Source organism: Etheostoma cragini, chromosome 24 (genome assembly GCF_013103735.1).
Source record: "Etheostoma cragini isolate CJK2018 chromosome 24, CSU_Ecrag_1.0, whole genome shotgun sequence".
Taxonomy (NCBI): Eukaryota; Metazoa; Chordata; class Actinopteri; order Perciformes; family Percidae; genus Etheostoma; species Etheostoma cragini.
The window spans coordinates 10,441,129-10,458,524 of NC_048430.1; the positions used below are offsets into that span (position 1 = coordinate 10,441,129).

At 39.3% G+C, this 17,396-nt stretch overlaps 1 protein-coding gene across 7 annotated transcripts in view; it reads left to right on the forward strand.

Moving 5' to 3' along the window:
- dgkza (diacylglycerol kinase, zeta a) overlaps window positions 1-17,396 on the forward strand; it is a 139,695-nt gene that overhangs the window by 77,992 nt on the left and 44,307 nt on the right. For 4 of the 7 annotated variants that reach the window (XM_034864818.1, XM_034864817.1, XM_034864813.1 and 1 more), the window contains 3 exons: window positions 2,701-2,801; window positions 8,582-8,661; window positions 9,032-9,076. In XM_034864818.1, the coding sequence (XP_034720709.1) occupies window positions 2,701-2,801; window positions 8,582-8,661; window positions 9,032-9,076 (226 nt within the window). The remainder of the gene's footprint in view (window positions 1-2,700; window positions 2,802-8,581; window positions 8,662-9,031; window positions 9,077-17,396) is intronic. The other 3 variants (XM_034864819.1, XM_034864814.1, XM_034864816.1) reach the window with 1 other exon arrangement.

The following is a 17,396-nucleotide window of genomic DNA, read 5'->3' on the forward strand; positions in this document are numbered from 1 at the left end:
ATGTTGTGATGGACTGAAGGCTTTTAGAGGTGAAGTCTGATTTATTGAACAGCTGCTTAAAAAGTACAAGGAGGAATAGGAACTTTTTTGTTCTGATCTGCTGAAGGAGTGACTGTGCCTCAATCTCACTCTGCCCCCCCTCTTCCGCGTACTGTGCGAGCACCTCCACAATTACATCATACAGAATGAAAACTTTTGTCACTGCAGCCGATCTTGAATCCCACCTGGTGTCACACCCTCGCTCCAACTCCAATGACCTCTGATCGGGTCGCATCTCTCTTTGTGCGTTAAGGAAACGGGCGTGACGTTCGCTGCCGCACATGAAGGTGTGCAAGGTGTTGAGAGTGTCAAAAAAGGTTGAGGCATCCAGCGATGTCCGGGCCACAGCTGACAGCACGAGGTTTAATCTGTGAGAGTGACAGTGCACATAGACGGCGCTTTGAAAGGTGCTCTTAAGGATGGCTTGGACACCCCCCTTATGCCCAGCCATTATTGATGCACCATCAAACCCAAAACCAACACAAAGGCTAGGGTCTAGCTCAAAAGGTGCGACAACTTCCAATATTTTCTGTGATATTGCATCAGCAGTCATGTTATCTGTGGCTACGAGGCCAACAGCGCGTTCTCGCACAGTCCCCTTGTGTACATACCGTAAGCAAACGGCCACCAGTTGCTTTTTAGACACATCCTTACACTCGTCTGCTAAAATAGCATAGAAAGATCCCTCATGCAGTTCACCTTTGATCCGTCGCAAAAGGAGAGTGCACGCAGCATCCAACAGGTCATTCTGGATTTCATGACTGAGCATCTTTGCGTTGCTAGGGATCACATCTAGTCGCTCTTGAATTGCTTTGTCATGCCTGCAGACAAGCCTATAAAATTCCAGGAAATTACCTGCGTTTTTGACCTCATCATTCTCACGGTTGCCACGCAGGGGTACTTCCTGTTTGGCACAAGTGATGAGAACGTCCAGAATGACCTTGATGTGATCCCGATTCCTCTCTATGATTTTACCCTGTCTGCCGTCTGTGTTATTAAGTTGATGGATGACGGAGCCACGCTCAGATATTGACAGCCTGTAATTATTAAATTTATCCAGTGCTAACTTGTGCGATTTGCTATTTTGGTGCTTTAAACAAGCGTGGTTGAGGTGCTTCCAGTCCCGGTATCCAGTCTGGCTGAACTTCTCCTCCCTGCCCCGCTCACCAAAGTGCCTGCACATCTTACACAATACTGCATCCTTCCTAATGCTGTACTCAAGGAAACTGTATCTGCTGTACCAGTTTGTGGAGAAACTCCTTGATTTGTCACCTATCACAGTGACCGGATACTTTAGCACTGGTTGAGTTGCGGGCTAATCCACGGAAGACAAATCCACCGGGCTGTCTTCCCCTCGCGAGGCAGAGGCACTAGCAACGGCGGTGGTCGCGCTTGCCGCGCTGTCCATGCTAGCCGCGCTAGCATCCTGAGGTAGCAGAGACGAAGATGTTGATCTCAACTCTCCATCATCTCCTGGTTGGAGTGATGACTCCGAGACCGTTTGTTTACGTTTTAGGTACCTAAACAATGACTGCTGCAACATTTTCTTTAACTGAGACTGGAACTTTATCTGGACATCACAATTTCAGATCAATGGACGTTAGCCTAGCATACCCGCTATACGAACAACATACATCCTATCCCGAACCTCAGTGTCTGCTGAACATGCGCAGAAACACCAAAATGGAATAAACTTTTAAAATTAAGTTAAAAAATATGTAAGATTTAGACTATTTTAGCACAAATTATGAGATAATTTGCCAATTTTTAATAATGCTTTATAATTAAAATACTATTTTAGTTTTTTTTTAATGAACATTTTTGGGTGGGCCTGTTGAAAAGTGGGTGGGCCTAGGCCCGTCAGGCCCACCCATGACGCCGTGCCTGCTGGAGACACTGGAGTTGTGCTCGACCATTCAAAGAGTTACTTGTAAAAATATGGTCTTCATGGAAGAGTCATCAGAAGAAAATAAAATAGGACTTTTTGGCCGTAATGAGCAAAGGTACGTTTGGAGAAGAAAGGGCACAGAATGTAAAGAAAGGAACCTCTGTCCAACTGTTAAGGATGGGGGGGGGATCAATCATGCTTTGGGGTTAAATTGCAGCCAGTGGCACAGGGAACAGTTCACGAGTACAAGTGAAAATGGATTCAATAAAATGTCAGCAAATTTTGGACGTTAACTTGATGCCATCTGTGAAAAAGCTGACGTTAAAGAGAGGATGGTGATCCTAAACACACTTCAAAATCCACGGTGGATTATATCAAAGGGCATTGACTGAAGGTTTTCTCATGGCCTTTACAATCTTCTGACCTCAACATAATTGAAAATCTATGGATAGACCGTACAAGGTATTGACTCTGCAGGGTGTCCAAACTTTTGCAGACGCCATTCTTTTGTTTTCTGTTATTTTGAAAGTGTAAATGATGGAAATAGAATCTAACATTTTGTGACATATTGTACAATTATCTAATCTGTCATTTTCTTCTTCATGCACATTAATACAAATTTTTACCCGGGGTGCCCAAACTTTTGAACCCCACTGTACCTTAATCTTGTAATTACAAGAAAAGATTTTAGAAAAAAAGTATAGTGGAAAACATATTTTACAATTTAAAACAAATACATTGTTTAAAGTGTTCTGGTCCTGTTTGTGTCTCAGTCAACAGCCAGTCCCAGAAAAGCTGAGGATCAGAGTCAGCAGGATCAGTATGACTGACTATGACGCTCTGCACTATGACAAGGACCGACTACGACAAGCATGTAAGGCAATGCACACACACACACAAACAAACACACACACACACACACACACACACACACACACACACACACACACACACACACACACACACACACACACACACACACACACACACACACACACACACACACACACACACTTGTATTCATATATGCACTGGTACAACAGTACTGTTATAATAATCACCACTCTGACATCACCATGCCTTTTTATTTGAGTTGAGTTTTTTTTGTGTATTTTTAAATGAAAGTACACACAAGTATCCAAAATAAAATCGCACCATCCTTACTAATAATAACAAAAACAGATTGGATCAGTATTTACGTCAAAACACATATAAATCATGCAACAGTGTCTGACGAAAAAATTTATGTTTATTATACAACTAGTTATTGTCATGCTGTGTTCACAGGAAGATGATTTGCTTAAAGCAGCCATATGGTTTCCTCCGTTATGATGGAAACTGTTACTTAGAGTATCTCAAGCATGCACTGCTTCCCTTATTGTCAATAACCACAGACCTTTTTGGAGAAGAAATGTGCATCATATAAAAACAAAATAACTAATAAAGAAGACATACGGTTGCTTGAATAAGTTTCCACACCAATGCTAATTGTTGATTAAAAAGAGGAATAAAAAAACATCTTTTGGGAATTGATCTTAATGCCTTAATTAAAATATTTAAGAAAATCCAAGCTTTTAAGGACACCAATTTTCTTTGTGAATGAATAATGTATTGTAAATAAATAAATGTTCTTCCTTAAAATACAGGGGGCAGAAGTATACGCACCCCTATGTTAAAGTCCCATAGAGGCCGGCACATTTTTATTAAAGGCCAGTTATTTCATGGATCAGGATACTATGCATCATCCCCCCCCGCATCATCACATACCATTCACCATACATAGAGATTGGCATGTTGGCATGAACTTTCCATAACATCATCTCTCAATGCAAATCAAACCAGCTAGTAAGGTAACTGAAATGCCTGAACACACCATGCCTATCTCTATGTATGGTGAAGGGTATGTGACGATTATTTATTTACAATACATCATTCATTCACAAAGAAAATTTGTGTTCTTAAAAGTTTGGATTGTCCTACATTTTTTGAATTAAGGCATTAAGATACATTTCCAAAAGATGTTTTTTAATCCTCTTTTTAATCAACTTTAACATGGGTGTGTAAACTTTCTCAAGCCACTGTAAAGTTCAGATGGCATATTTGTAGACACACAACGGGGGATATGTATGTACCAATATTTGTGGCAGTTATGGCTTTAGGTGCTGTAAAAGTCAGAACATGAAAATCAGGAACTGTATGGAGGTCAAAAAAAAAATAAAATCAACAATCAAAACAAAAACCTAAACCTTAGAAACCTAACTACGGAAGCCGAGAACGACCATGGATTTTTTTTTTTATGCACTGTTTTCTCGTGCTAACGACTTCTTAATTCGTTATCTCGGAATAACAGAGTTTGTTTTCTAGAGATAATAAATTTGTTATTTTTTTACCTCGACATAACAAAGATCATTTTATTGAGATAACAAATTACTTAATAATGCGCTGCCACAACCGGCTTCCGTAGGCTTCCTCAATTGTACACAGATGGGAGGCTGACAAACTCATATATTTCCGGCTGCTTCAGCTAAGGTAACATAAATGTAGGCTAATGTTAACTTAGCAACGTGATGAGAAACGTAATTAAATTTAACTTAATTAATTTAATAGTGCTTTGTACGGAAGCCGGTTGGGGCAGCACATTAGTTTGATTTCGAGACAAAACGATAACTTTGTCATGTCGAGATAACAAAATAATGAATTCATTGTCTGGAAATAAATAACCTTTGTTATATGGAGATAACGAATGAATACGTCGTACATCACGAGATAACAGTGTATAAAAAATTCATCTGTGGCCGCTCTCGCCTTCCGTACCTAACTGTGTTTTTGGAAAACACTTTTCTCAGTGACATGATATTCATTTCAACCATATATCGTCCAGTCTTAATTGTACCTTCTGATAATTTGCAGATCCCGTAATACAAGTCTAGGGTATAGTTTTGGTCCACAGCAGAATGGTGGTTGTGTAGTGAAGGTTAACAGCAGACGTAGACTTTTAGAGTCTCTACCAAAAACTTGAAATTTTAGAAGTCCATTTTTTTTCTTCTGGAGATTTTTGGGTCATGTCAGGTCCCTTTTTCAACCATTGTCAGTATACGGTCAAGATGTCTACCAAGGACTTGAGAAGGGTCAAGAAGCTGCAGGTTGATGTACCTTAATGACATCAGCATCTTCAGGCTGAAATGGGACTAAAACTGCTTGGGGATTAGAAGGTGGAGAAGGCATGTGAAGGTCAACAAGATCATTTTCAGCTGTCTTCATCATGCATCACAGCCACGATTCTCTGCTGTGGTTTATCTATGTGTGTGTGTGTGTGTGTGTGCTTACATGAAAGATGGAAGTTAGTTTATGTAAGTTCAGAGTATTCCCACAAAGTGGCACTGTTTCCTTTCCCAACATTGTAAATGGCACACATTATAACACTGTGAACTATTTATATTAGTATGAATGCAGACATGGTCTTTGTTTCTGGTTTTGCATATTATTGATATGATCTTTACTGTATCCTGGGACTCACTTTTTTTCAATTTAATCGGAGATTTCCCTTGTTAGATGGTTTTCCTAATTTTGATTATTTTTATACCTTATTCTTTGTTCTTGCCATCTGGAGTTTAAGTTGTTTCTCGTTATGCAAATCATCACTGCTCTAACTTGTGGATGTGTCAGACTTGGGGAGATGGTAAAAATATGCATGGTACTCTGAGGCACAGGTTATATAATCTCACAGCCACTTCACTCACTTTAGCTCTGTATTCTGTATTATGAGTATAACGTGTAATGATAGAGACTGGATGGACCTTTTAAAGTGCAGACATAGAGAGAATCTGTACAGTTTTTGTGTAGAATTAGACAAGAAATATCATTGAAGAAGTAATACAAAATTCTAAACTTATGCTTTAATATTGTCATCATACTGTACCAGGAGACAAATGACTTCTTTTGTCTGACCAACAAAAGATTTAACAGCAACAACAGAATTGCTGTTGCATTTTCCGTTGTGTGTATAGTCACTCAGAGATTTAAAAATAAGCAGATGAAAGTACAAAATGGCTGATTTATAGTAACAAAGCCATTGATAAACATGAGGAAATGCCATTTTTTATGAATGCTGAGGGAGGTTATATGTGAAGCTACTGCACTGGAGGTCTAAAAATTGGATTTCATCCTCACATTTGCTTAGCTGGAACCAGAGAGTGTCTGGCATTATTCATTGACATACTGTATGACCTAATTCCTAATTAAAAAAAGATGTTGGCGATTCATTTTCTGCTGCCTGACTAATTGTACCTTGTCTTAAGATATTGCTCAGCCCATTTTACGCATTTATGCATTTTGTTTAGTTATGAAACCTGAACATTACTTACATTTATATGTGCTATCTTCACAAACACAACAGTATGTGGATCGTCACCAGGCAAAGCAACCAATTAGCTACATGGGTGCACGGAAGAGGATTAGGGCCACTCAAAACAATTTATTTGAGTTCTGATTTTATTCTCAGAATTCTGAGGATAAAGTCAGAATTCTGAGGATAAAGTCAGAATTCTGAGGATAAAGTCAGAATTCTGAGATAAAGTCAGATATCTGAGAATAAGTCAGAATTCTGAGATAAAGTCAGATATCTGAGATAAATTCAGAATTCTGAGATAAACATCAAATACATTTTTCACCTGTGGCCCTGATCCTCTTCTGTATGGGTGCCACTTCAAGAAGTCAGTTAAAAAAAAACAATGCTGTAGGAGAGTCTATGAAATGAATGCAGGAGTAATTTCAAAGCAGTGTTTAGTGTGGGGATGTTTCAAAATGCACTTGGCTAGTAAACTGCCCTGTGAGAGTAGTGAATTAGCAAAAGAGTGTACAGTCTCTAAATATGACATGGTTTCTGTGAGTGAAGTTGATCTCTTGCTCCCTGTCTTTTTTCTTCCACACGGAGATATTTAGTATCAATGAGAGGTGTGTGTGTGTGTGGGGGGTTCAGGAGCTCCTCACTTAGCTGTGTGATGTAAAGCCAGCAGTGTTGTGTTGGTGCAGCCGGCGGCTGGCCTGCACTGCCTCAGGGGCCAGTCTTTATTCATTCAAGGATCTTTGTTGGCTTATTTAAGATCTATGGTCAGGCTAATTTAAGAAAAGTAAAAAGACACCAACGCCAACGTTAACTTGGCACTGAATTTTGACACTGTACATAATATCGTCAGATGTGGAGATGCCAAATATTGATGTCATTGTGAGACACTGAGCTGCACAACCTCAACACTAGACAAGTATGTTACACATGATAAGGCAGGCTTTATAATGCAGAAATTGTGTTCACCCGTTTTCATTTTACCTGTGGTATTGTGCAACAGTGGACTACACGCACACTTATAGAACTGGAGTTACGTAAAAGTAACTTCCAATTGGTCCTGTGTCATCACTGAGTAGGAGACGACTGTTGCATTAGCTATGTTTTTATGTTCTTTTATTCACTGGGATGCAATGATACTATTTGTTAAATGTGTGTTAGTGAAAAGCAGCAGCTTACTGGGTCCACCAATCAGAAAGCTGGTGGTTTGATCCCTTGGGCATGACACTGAACTGACTACTGTACTATGTAAGATTAGATTAGGAAAGCTATATAAAACCAATCTATTTACATTTCTGTTTTGCTTCTTGTTACCACCCACGACAGTGACGCTGGTATTGTTTTCACCTCGTGAGTCTGTGTGTGTGTGTGTGTGTGTGTGTGTGTGTGTGTGTGTGTGTGTGTGTGTGTCATCATAGAAAAATGTACTCCTAGAGACACCGTACTTTACTGTGTACTACCACAGAGGCGGTTCTGAGTACTTTGCTGGGTGTTTATAATATATGGCTACGGCCAGTATTTTCACCTATAGCATCGCATTGCAAGATACAGTCACAAAATTCTACAGGCGTGTTTTTGAGATCAAAATGAAGTTAGAAAATGGGTATGGTCTAAGCCGTGGCCCCCCCTGGGGTAACAACCACAAGACAGAGTCATGAAACTTTTTTTTTCAGGTGTGTAGTGGCAATCAAAAGGAAAGCCAAGTTCCAAAATGGGTGTGGCTAGAGCAAGAGCGCTGGAAATTGGGGAAGCCCCCCCCCCCCCAACACACTTTGTGCTCATGGCCCAATTTGGCGTTGCGGCTTCTGTGATCCCATCACATAATGGTCTTTAGTTCATTATTAGCAATCCACTCGCATAAAAACACACAACACAACACTTTGACCAGACTGAAGGACTTAAACTCTGGTTCTAACTTATCCCATAAGCTGTTTAATTCTGTCACAAAGATGATATTCTTAGCAAATTTTCCAATGTAATTTACCTTATATTTTATCTCAAAACTGATGCAGCTGTGTTTTTGTACTCCAAAACACTCAAAGTAGCAAGTTTACTTATATATTGGGTTGACAAGTTGCTGTTGGTGGTTCCCAATTTTGGTCCTCAGTACCCACAGTGCTGCTGGTTGTCCGTAGAGTTCCATATATTTAATTAGTTTCATGTAGACTCCCAGGCCCACATCAGTCCCTGCTAGATGACCACAATTAAAACTAGCAGTACTTCCAGGGTCCTGAGGGTTGGAGTTGAGTGCCACTGTATGAGTACATATCAAAGTGCTCTTGGATAATTGTCTTGCTCCTCTGTATTTCCAGCCATTCCTCTGGGACTAATCGTGGTTTCTGGTGACAGCGACTTGGAAACCTGCAGAGAACACATCCAGCGTTTGCAGGAGGTAAGGAGCAGAGCGGGACGGGGGGGGGGTGGGGGCAGGGTGTAGATATGAAAAGGGCATGGTTCTGTGTCACTGAATAGAAATAAAAAGGCAGTACCACAAAGCAAGATGAAGAAGAATTTTCTGTTTATTTAATTGAGTTAACGGGAGTGAATCTAGGAGTTTCTCTTGCTCTGAAGTTGTTTCATATATCACATAAAACAGATATGATGAAGCATAACAGAAAGCAATATTGTGTTGTGTTTCTGTGGGAAAGGCTCGGCTCACTCTGATTGGTTGAAAAAGTACATACAAATGTCAGTGAGCTGCTTTCCAGTTTGAGTTGTTAAGCCCATAGGGCCCTTTCCTATGCTGCCATCTTTCTCTCTAGGACTTCTGTTCTGTCCACCCCTCCCCCAGATGCGTGGGACTGCAGGTTGGTAGTTGGATGCTGGAGTTTGTAGTGTGGTTTTTGTTTGGTTCAGAGGCATACGGGAAACTAACCACCAACGCTTCAACAATGACTAAAAACTAGCAACACCTGAAAAAGAAATTGCAGACAGATAAAAAAATTATAATTCTGTCTGTGCCAAAGTTAGAGTTTACAGTACATCTCATAGGCCTCATGGTCACACTCCCCCCGAACAATATTTCTGGTGCTACGGAGTGATACAGCACTACATGGCTTTTCTCCAAAATGGTGATTAACTTTAGATAATGCATAAACTAAATATATTAAAGAGAAAGATTCAAGTAGGAGGTAACACACTGCTCTGCTAATATTGCAGCAGTTCCTTCATGCAGGTTTAAATTTGCTTATTTTTTTTTTAAGTCAAACCATCAACGTCATGAGAAAGCTTCCGGTCTGAATCCAGAAATAGATCTTGGTAGAAAGGTTACATCTGACTTCAGTGCTGATAGCCAGTTTGAGTGATTGACAGCTGAAAAAGTCTTAAAGAGGTCTCTAAATGGTATACACACACACAAACACACACACACACACACACACACTCACACACAAACAGAATGGATTCTGTACTCTAGAGGATACAAAGTAATACAATACACAACATGCACACACATATACACAGATAAAGCCATCTTTTAAACAGGACCAGGAAAAATAAACATTATCTTGGTTATTCCCTCCTGTTGTCTTCGGGTCAAATTTGACCCTTTTTAAAAAGTTTCAATTTTGAGAAATTTGAGTTTCTTTCAAATAAGTTGACCAACCCCCCCAACGTTCTTCACAAGTTAAATAACTATCAGATCAGTTCACTACTTTCATTGAATTTGGGTGTTTATTGTCAATTTTATAGCGTTTGGAGAAAATAATAATTGCTAAAAGAATTTGTGTGACAAATGTAAAAAAAAAAGTAAAATAAAAAGACAAATGTCAATAAAAGTGACTAAAACGTGAAAAAAATGCCGAACAAAGTGGAAAAAATGTAAAAAGTTACAAATGTAAAAAAAGGCTTTAAAAATTTGGGGAAAATCAACACAAAAATTTCCAAACGCTAAGAAAACGTTGACAAAATGACAGAAACATTGCAATGAAATGTTTGAAAAAGGCAACCAAAACGTTGATAAAAGGTTTCTCATTTTAAATTTTGACTCAGAAAAACAAAAATCTGCAGGTTGGCGGGAAGACAACACAAGGGTTAATAAAGACATCCTATTGTTTTAGTAACTTGAAGTGAGAACAGAAAATATATTTGCCAAAAACCTTTAAAACCCCCTCATCAGTAATCATTTACCTGCCTCAGCTAAATGCGTGTAGTATATCTAGGAAATAGTATTCTATCACTTAAGAGTAACTTGGGTCTAATTACTGCAGTTCTAATGTACAACAGTCTGCAGCTAAAGACACAAACTAACACTTTATCACTGCTGTGGGTAAAAACTATGGGGCGAATCCACTTTGCTTCCTTGGGTCTTGAGTAATACACCTGCCATGAAGTTTTTTATTATTATTTTTCTTAAGAGTTTTTGTGTTGTTGACTTTATCAGTTTGATTGCTTTTTTTGAAAGCATCCAAGCAGAAAAGTTAAAATCGGAAAAGGTAACAAATAAGTGCTTGAGTCAGTCCGCAGAGCCACGAAGCCCCCCCCCCCCCCTCCACGCAACAACACAGTAATAGGTTATTCAAAATGTATTCATAATGAATGTGTCGCTTGTCCAAATTCAACACATTGAATGCCATCGGGTTCCTAGCAATACACCTGCCAAGTGTAAAGTATATATCATAACTGTTTTTCAGGCAGACTCCTTGCTTCATTGTTAGGTTGAGTCAAAAAATACTGAAACCAGTCTTTAAAAAATACAATTGACTATTACATATTCTCCGAAGTCCTATAAAAACTCACTCAAAGAACTGGAACTTCCTCAATGTTAGCTACGGCCCTGTATGGAGATATTTAATATCAGTTACTGATTCATAACGTGAGAGAATACACTTCTTTCATTAGATCATTCATTAGCAGCTCACCACTGCTCTCCAGCTTTAGACCTTTGTCTTGCATGTCAGGAGTTCTTATCCATTATGCTCCTTTCATGTTCAAAGAGTCATTATGGAACATCTCCCTAATGTAGATCTATGTTTAAGAAGGCAAAAGGCCATTAATGAAGCCAGGAATGTAAAAGATGACATGTCTGAACTGGGCTATATTCAGCCAAACTCAGTCCACAGAGTGGTTTGGAGAAAATTAAAACTGAGAGGTTGTCTTTTGTACTTGCTGTACTCCAGACATCAGAATTATTTCACGTCTTTGGTCACTAATGTAAGGCATCTTACGATGGAAATTCTAAAGCTATGTATGTTCATATTACAGGGCTTAATGCTCAATTCCGATTTTCACCCCCAGACCAGATATTTCTGTCTAGACTGTTCTCATGTTTGAAGTAACCCATTTTTAACATCAATTTGTCAATGGTGTGAACAGAGCTCTGCCCTTAAATGCCCCAAATGCAACCAATACCAACTTTGTTCTGCACATTTTCTGTAACCAGTGCAACATGTACAGGCCCTCCAACCTCAGAGATTTGTGGCAGGTCATTCACTCTTGGATTAACAAGTCTGGATGCAGACCCTTTTTTCATTTCTTCTTGTACTGCAGTACACAAACTGCAAAGAGGGATTCATTTTTTGTGATGTTTTGCCTTTTTGAATTTGGCCCTTTTTTTTAAATTGCACTGCAAAGACTGTGCCACAACTTGTATGTACAGTACAGTACATGTTACATTACATTACATTACATGTCATGTAGCTGACATCTTTATCCAAAGTGACTTTAATTAATATATATGTCAGAGGTTGCATGTCCCTGGAGAGACTATGGTTATGTGTCTTGCTCAGGGACACATTGGTCGATGTGTCGCAGTGGGAACTGAACCCAGATCTCCCACACCAACGGCATGTGTCATATCCACTGGCATAGCCACTGGGCCATCACCACCCACATGTACCCACATGTACTTTGCTTGTCATTTTTTTCTGACCAGCACAGCATGTGCAGGATAGACACAAACAGATGGGAGTTTGCTTTTAATGAGGCAGCATGAAGTATGGTCTTATTGTCTTGAAAATGATACTTGCACTAAGCTAGACGTCTGAGAACCGTGTCTGTTTTCAGCACAAGACAAGTAGTGATTATCAACTTGTTTTACACATCTTGTGATGCACAAAGATACATCATCAGTGGTATAACCTGGGGTTATTGACTGTAGACTGTAGGTTTTTCAGCATCAGACTGCCTAGAAAATCAGTTCTGAGCTTGAATCCAAGTAGCATGTGGTTCATGGATCACACCTTGAACCATAGCCATCTTGATGTCTGTCGGTGATAGTCCATGATGGCTCTATCTCTTTGCAATCCTTGAAAGGGATTTCAAAGGGACTGGGCGGCAAAGCCTCTGCAGTGAACTTTAAAGGGCACAAATTCTTTTCCGAAATCCTTAGCTGCTGCCCATCAGGTTTGTGTTTATTTTTTTCAAGTTAAATTTAGAGGGTCCTTCTACACCTGATGGCAAAGCTGCCTTCGTTGCAGGTACAAGTGGTATCTCCTATTGCAGATGCCATCTGCCCCTCCCCAAGGTTCTTCAGACAACAACTCTGGACATGGAGCCATGACTTGGCCTGGTCAACCAAATCCTGCACCCTTACTCCCCTATAGTCCTCACCTTGAATATATCATTCTAGACTTGTATCTCTGAAAAGACTTTATATAGCACCCCCCCTTTCATGGATAGCCAAAAACGGCGGTCCCAGCCACTTTTAAAGGAAACGATTGATGTTCCTTTTGAAGCCTGAAGCTCAGTGGGAGCCATATAAATTCTTTTGGGTTACCATGTTGACAGATCCAGACCTTAAATTTTCCAAGCAGCCCTGATCAGTCCACCTCTGTCAGCCTTGACTCGAGGGTGCAACAAAGTCCTTGCCCAGGCTCTACTGTGGTCTACAGTACAATACATCACAAGGAAGAAGCAAAACTTCATCACTGCTTTAAAACTCATCCACGCCTTATGTAACACCTTTTTAAGATTGATACAGTAATCCCCCATCAAGTCATCCATGTTAGCAGTGATTAACACCACACTTGGTCAGGGCCTCTTCACTCCACTACTGCTGACTTAAAGGGATAGTTCACCATTTGAACGATGAATATATCTTCAGATTGGGTCACTTATATATATTTTCTTCTTCTTAATTCCTGCCATCTAGGCTGAGAAAAGCCAGAAAATGATTTTTTGACTCATATGGATGAAAGACACCAAATCCCAGAATGCTCTTGTTTCGCTACTCAAAGAGTTCACTCCCTAGCCACATTGGTTCAGCTAATTCAATGGTAGCATTAGCGCTTGGAGTGATGTATAAGCATAAAGTGAGTACTAACACAGCAGTGAATTTGCGCAGAATGTAGAATGGTCGGCATTTAACAGTCACAAACTCAACGAGCGGTTATCAGTAGTTGAATTTAAAAAAAAGTCTAACTTGGAGAAGCCATCTTTCCTCTCCTTTGGATTAGCTCTTTTCTTCAGGCTCTGTTGTCATTTGCACAGCTGTTTGATAGGTATGAGGCAAGTAACGTGAGTGGCTTATATCAACAAAAATACCCTCATACCTAACAGACTCAAAGAAAAGGGACATCAGCAGTAGCAGTTCATGAGCCCTCATATTGTTTTGAGACTAAAACACACTCATTTCCACAGAGATTAGTTTCCCCCATGTGTCTCAGCATGTTGCAGCATGATGCATGGACTGTTGTTTGTGAAGCTTGTGTTAATGTGTGTGATCTTTATTACGTATATTGATTAACCGTGTATTCTTAATGTGGTTTTGGCATCTATATTGTGTGGGTGTAGTTTGTTAGTAAGTTTATTGTATTTTGACCTGTTATAAAAGTGAGCTGAATTTGCCCTATGATGCAAATGTGATTTACTCTGTGGTGTCAGAATAGATTACTTAAATGTTCAATAAATAAACGTTAGGGTTCTGTTTTTAGTTGTTTCTTTATTTTAGTGCAGGGTTAATTAGCTAGTCTCTTTGAGTCCCTCATCTTCTCACAATAGACCTCTGACAAAAAGCATTGACAAGACAGTTCAAACAGTAGTACAGATCTAATGTTTGCAAAGTATTTGGAAATTGATCAATGAACACTTTTCACAGTTTTGTTTTGCCATACAGTTAGCAGAAGACAGGATAAGAGAGAAATCTTAATTAAAAATCTTGTAAATGAAACTCAAAGAGCTTGTTACATTTGAAATTGAATTACTAGTAAATATACTCACTTTTAACTCTTGTAGTGCCAATACTATCTTTTCTGTTTTGAATTGTAATGTGTCACAAAAAGAAATGCTACAATAGGTACTGGTTATACCGGTTGCATCTTAAGATATTATGTAATGGCACTAATTACAAGGTAAGTACCATCAAATAAGTTATATAATGAATTACTTTACTATCAAATACAGACCTACCACCAATTCGTCATCAACAAATCAAAGCTTCTGTCACTGTAAAACACTAAGAACATGAATGTTACAAATACAGATTAGGCTCCATTTCATACACAAAATGCAATTGTACTAGAGATTTCTGTTTTGTGGCATATTTTTAATCATTAACTTAGCATAATTACAGTATCAATTAAAAAAAAAAAATATTTTTTTTTTTTCTTAAAACCAATCCATTGTTCTTTTCCTAAACACAACCCAATACGTTCTTTTCCTAAACCCAACCTGTTTTTCTTTTCCTAAAACCAACCCTTTTTCTTTTCCCAAACGGAACCCATTGTTATTTTCCTAAACCAATCTTGTTATTCTTTTTCTTAACCCAACTCGTTCTTCATTTCCTAAATCAATCCGTTGTTCTTTTCCTAAACCCAACTCATTCTTCTTTTCCTAAACCGAACCCATTGTTCTTTTCCTAAACCCAACCCAATACGTTCTTTTCCTAAACCCAACCTGTTTTTCTTTTCCTAAAACCAACCCTTGTTCTTTTCCCAAACGCAACCCATTGTTATTTTCCTAAACCCATCTTGTTGTTCTTTTTCTTAACCCAACTCGTTCTTCATTTCCTAAATCAATCCGTTGTTCTTTTCCTAAACCCAACTCATTCTTCTTTTCCTAAACCGAACCCATTGTTCTTTTCCTAAACCCAACCTGTCCGCCACATACGCTGTCCCGTTCTTCTTTTCCTAAAAGCAACTCGTCCACGGTGTACGGCCGTCACATTCTTTTTTTACTATACTTAACCCGTTTTTGTCCTGCCTCCAAACAACCTTTTCTATAACTTAAAGGACCACACCACCATTTGTTGAAATAGAACTTATCACCGTCTCCCCTAGCTTTAAATCGGTGGGCCAAAGCATTGTTTTAGTCTGGTGCAACACTGGCAGTGCTGCCGCTAGTTAACTTAGCGTAGTGAATGGAATCCTATGTTGCCGGTTATAATGTTGTGAGTAAAAGTGAGCCAACAAAAAAACAACAACAACTTAACTACTTCTTGTGGCCCACCTACAGCTAGGGGAGACTGTGATTTTGCTCCATTTCTTTAAGGGGCCATGTTCCTTTCATGGAATTCTGGAAGTTCACTTTTTCAAAGACCATTATGATTGGTTTAAAACAATCCAGACAACCCAGAACTTTTCCCCCCCTCCTTTCCCAGAATGTATGTGTGGAGGAGCTCTGCAGTGCTATGGAGATACAGTAGGTCTGGGAATGCGAGGCTTCACCCACAGTGACTCTATTTGTCTTGATGACTCTCTAGAAAATGAGATGATTCATCTCAAGGGGTTTATCCTTCTAATAAATAATATGTACTTCAGTACACTTTAAAAACAAATACTACTGAGACCACTACAGAAAATTGCAGATTAACATTTAATACCCATAACAATATAGACACAATTGACAATCCGCATATCAATTTGGCCACAATTTAGCTGATTGACCGTACACGGTCCAGCCGTATATGAGGTTTTCATCTGGTGTATGTTTTTTTTCTTTCTTTCTTTCTTTCTTTCTTTTTTCTCGGTGGCTGGGGAGGTTTTAGCTGCTGGGATTATTGTCATGCTCTGTCACCCTGACATGTGCGGTGAAGGGGATGAGGTTGCTGTGCTTTTACAGCGTGCTGGCCTGTGCGACCTGATTTGTGTTGACAAAGCAAAGAGTTCTGTGGTCCTTTCCATTTCTATGGTTTATAGAAGAAGACTTAAAACCTCTTAACCAACCAAAGTAACCTTAAGTTACTTATACATAAAAAAACTGTGGATCTAAACAAAATTATCTGTGGTTGACCGTGGGGAGAGAAGGCAACAACGTATTTAATTGTTGTTTGAACATAAGCTTGACGCAGCCAAGCTTTGCGTCAGTGGTGGGGGCCTGATATGACCTTAATAATTCTAGGAATTCCCCCCAAGAGCAAACATTTAGTGCGACAGTAGCGAGGAAAACTTCCTTTTAGGAAGATACCTTGGACAGACCCAGGCTCTTGGTAGGCAGTGTCCGACTGTGCGGGGTTGGGGATGTGATGAACAATGGCAGTTATAGTCACAGTAAACAAGTTTTCAAACCAGCAAAGTGGCAGTTGGTCAAAAACACACCCCCAGCCTCCACCTTGCACCCCCCTATCCTCCAGACACAGAAATGTCACGTCCTAAGGAAAGCTCATTGTGGGACTGGCTCTAGTGGCTGTAATTCTGCACCAAGGCTGACTTTTGGGAAAGAGACTTCAGACACAGTATTAGGGGGCTACTAAGATCTATATAAAAGAGACTTCAGATACAGTATTAGGGGACCACTAAGGTAATTACAAAAGCATCCAAAAAGCACAATTTAATGGGGCCTTTAATTCCCACACTCAAAATCATGTTGTTGATCAATTGCAAACAAAGTATTTTGACATTGCTAAACTTTGAGGCAAATTCACAAATGGAGGAAGAGCAACAAGAAATTGCTACATTCACTGAACTTCCCCCACCTTCTATTGATGAATTATATTGGGGTTTTGTGTGTAGTGAAACACTGCTAATCAGCTGGGTGTGAAATTGGTATTTAAACACTTTTTCATGGAAAAAAACAACTTATGAGTGTTGATATCTTCCCCCATAGTATTTCCACATGTTGACAACCCTGATTAACCCCAATGTCACAGTAACGCATTAACCCCAATGTCACAGTAACGCGCTTTGTCCAGTTAAATAGATAGCACTATATATATATATATATATATATATATATATATATATATATATATAT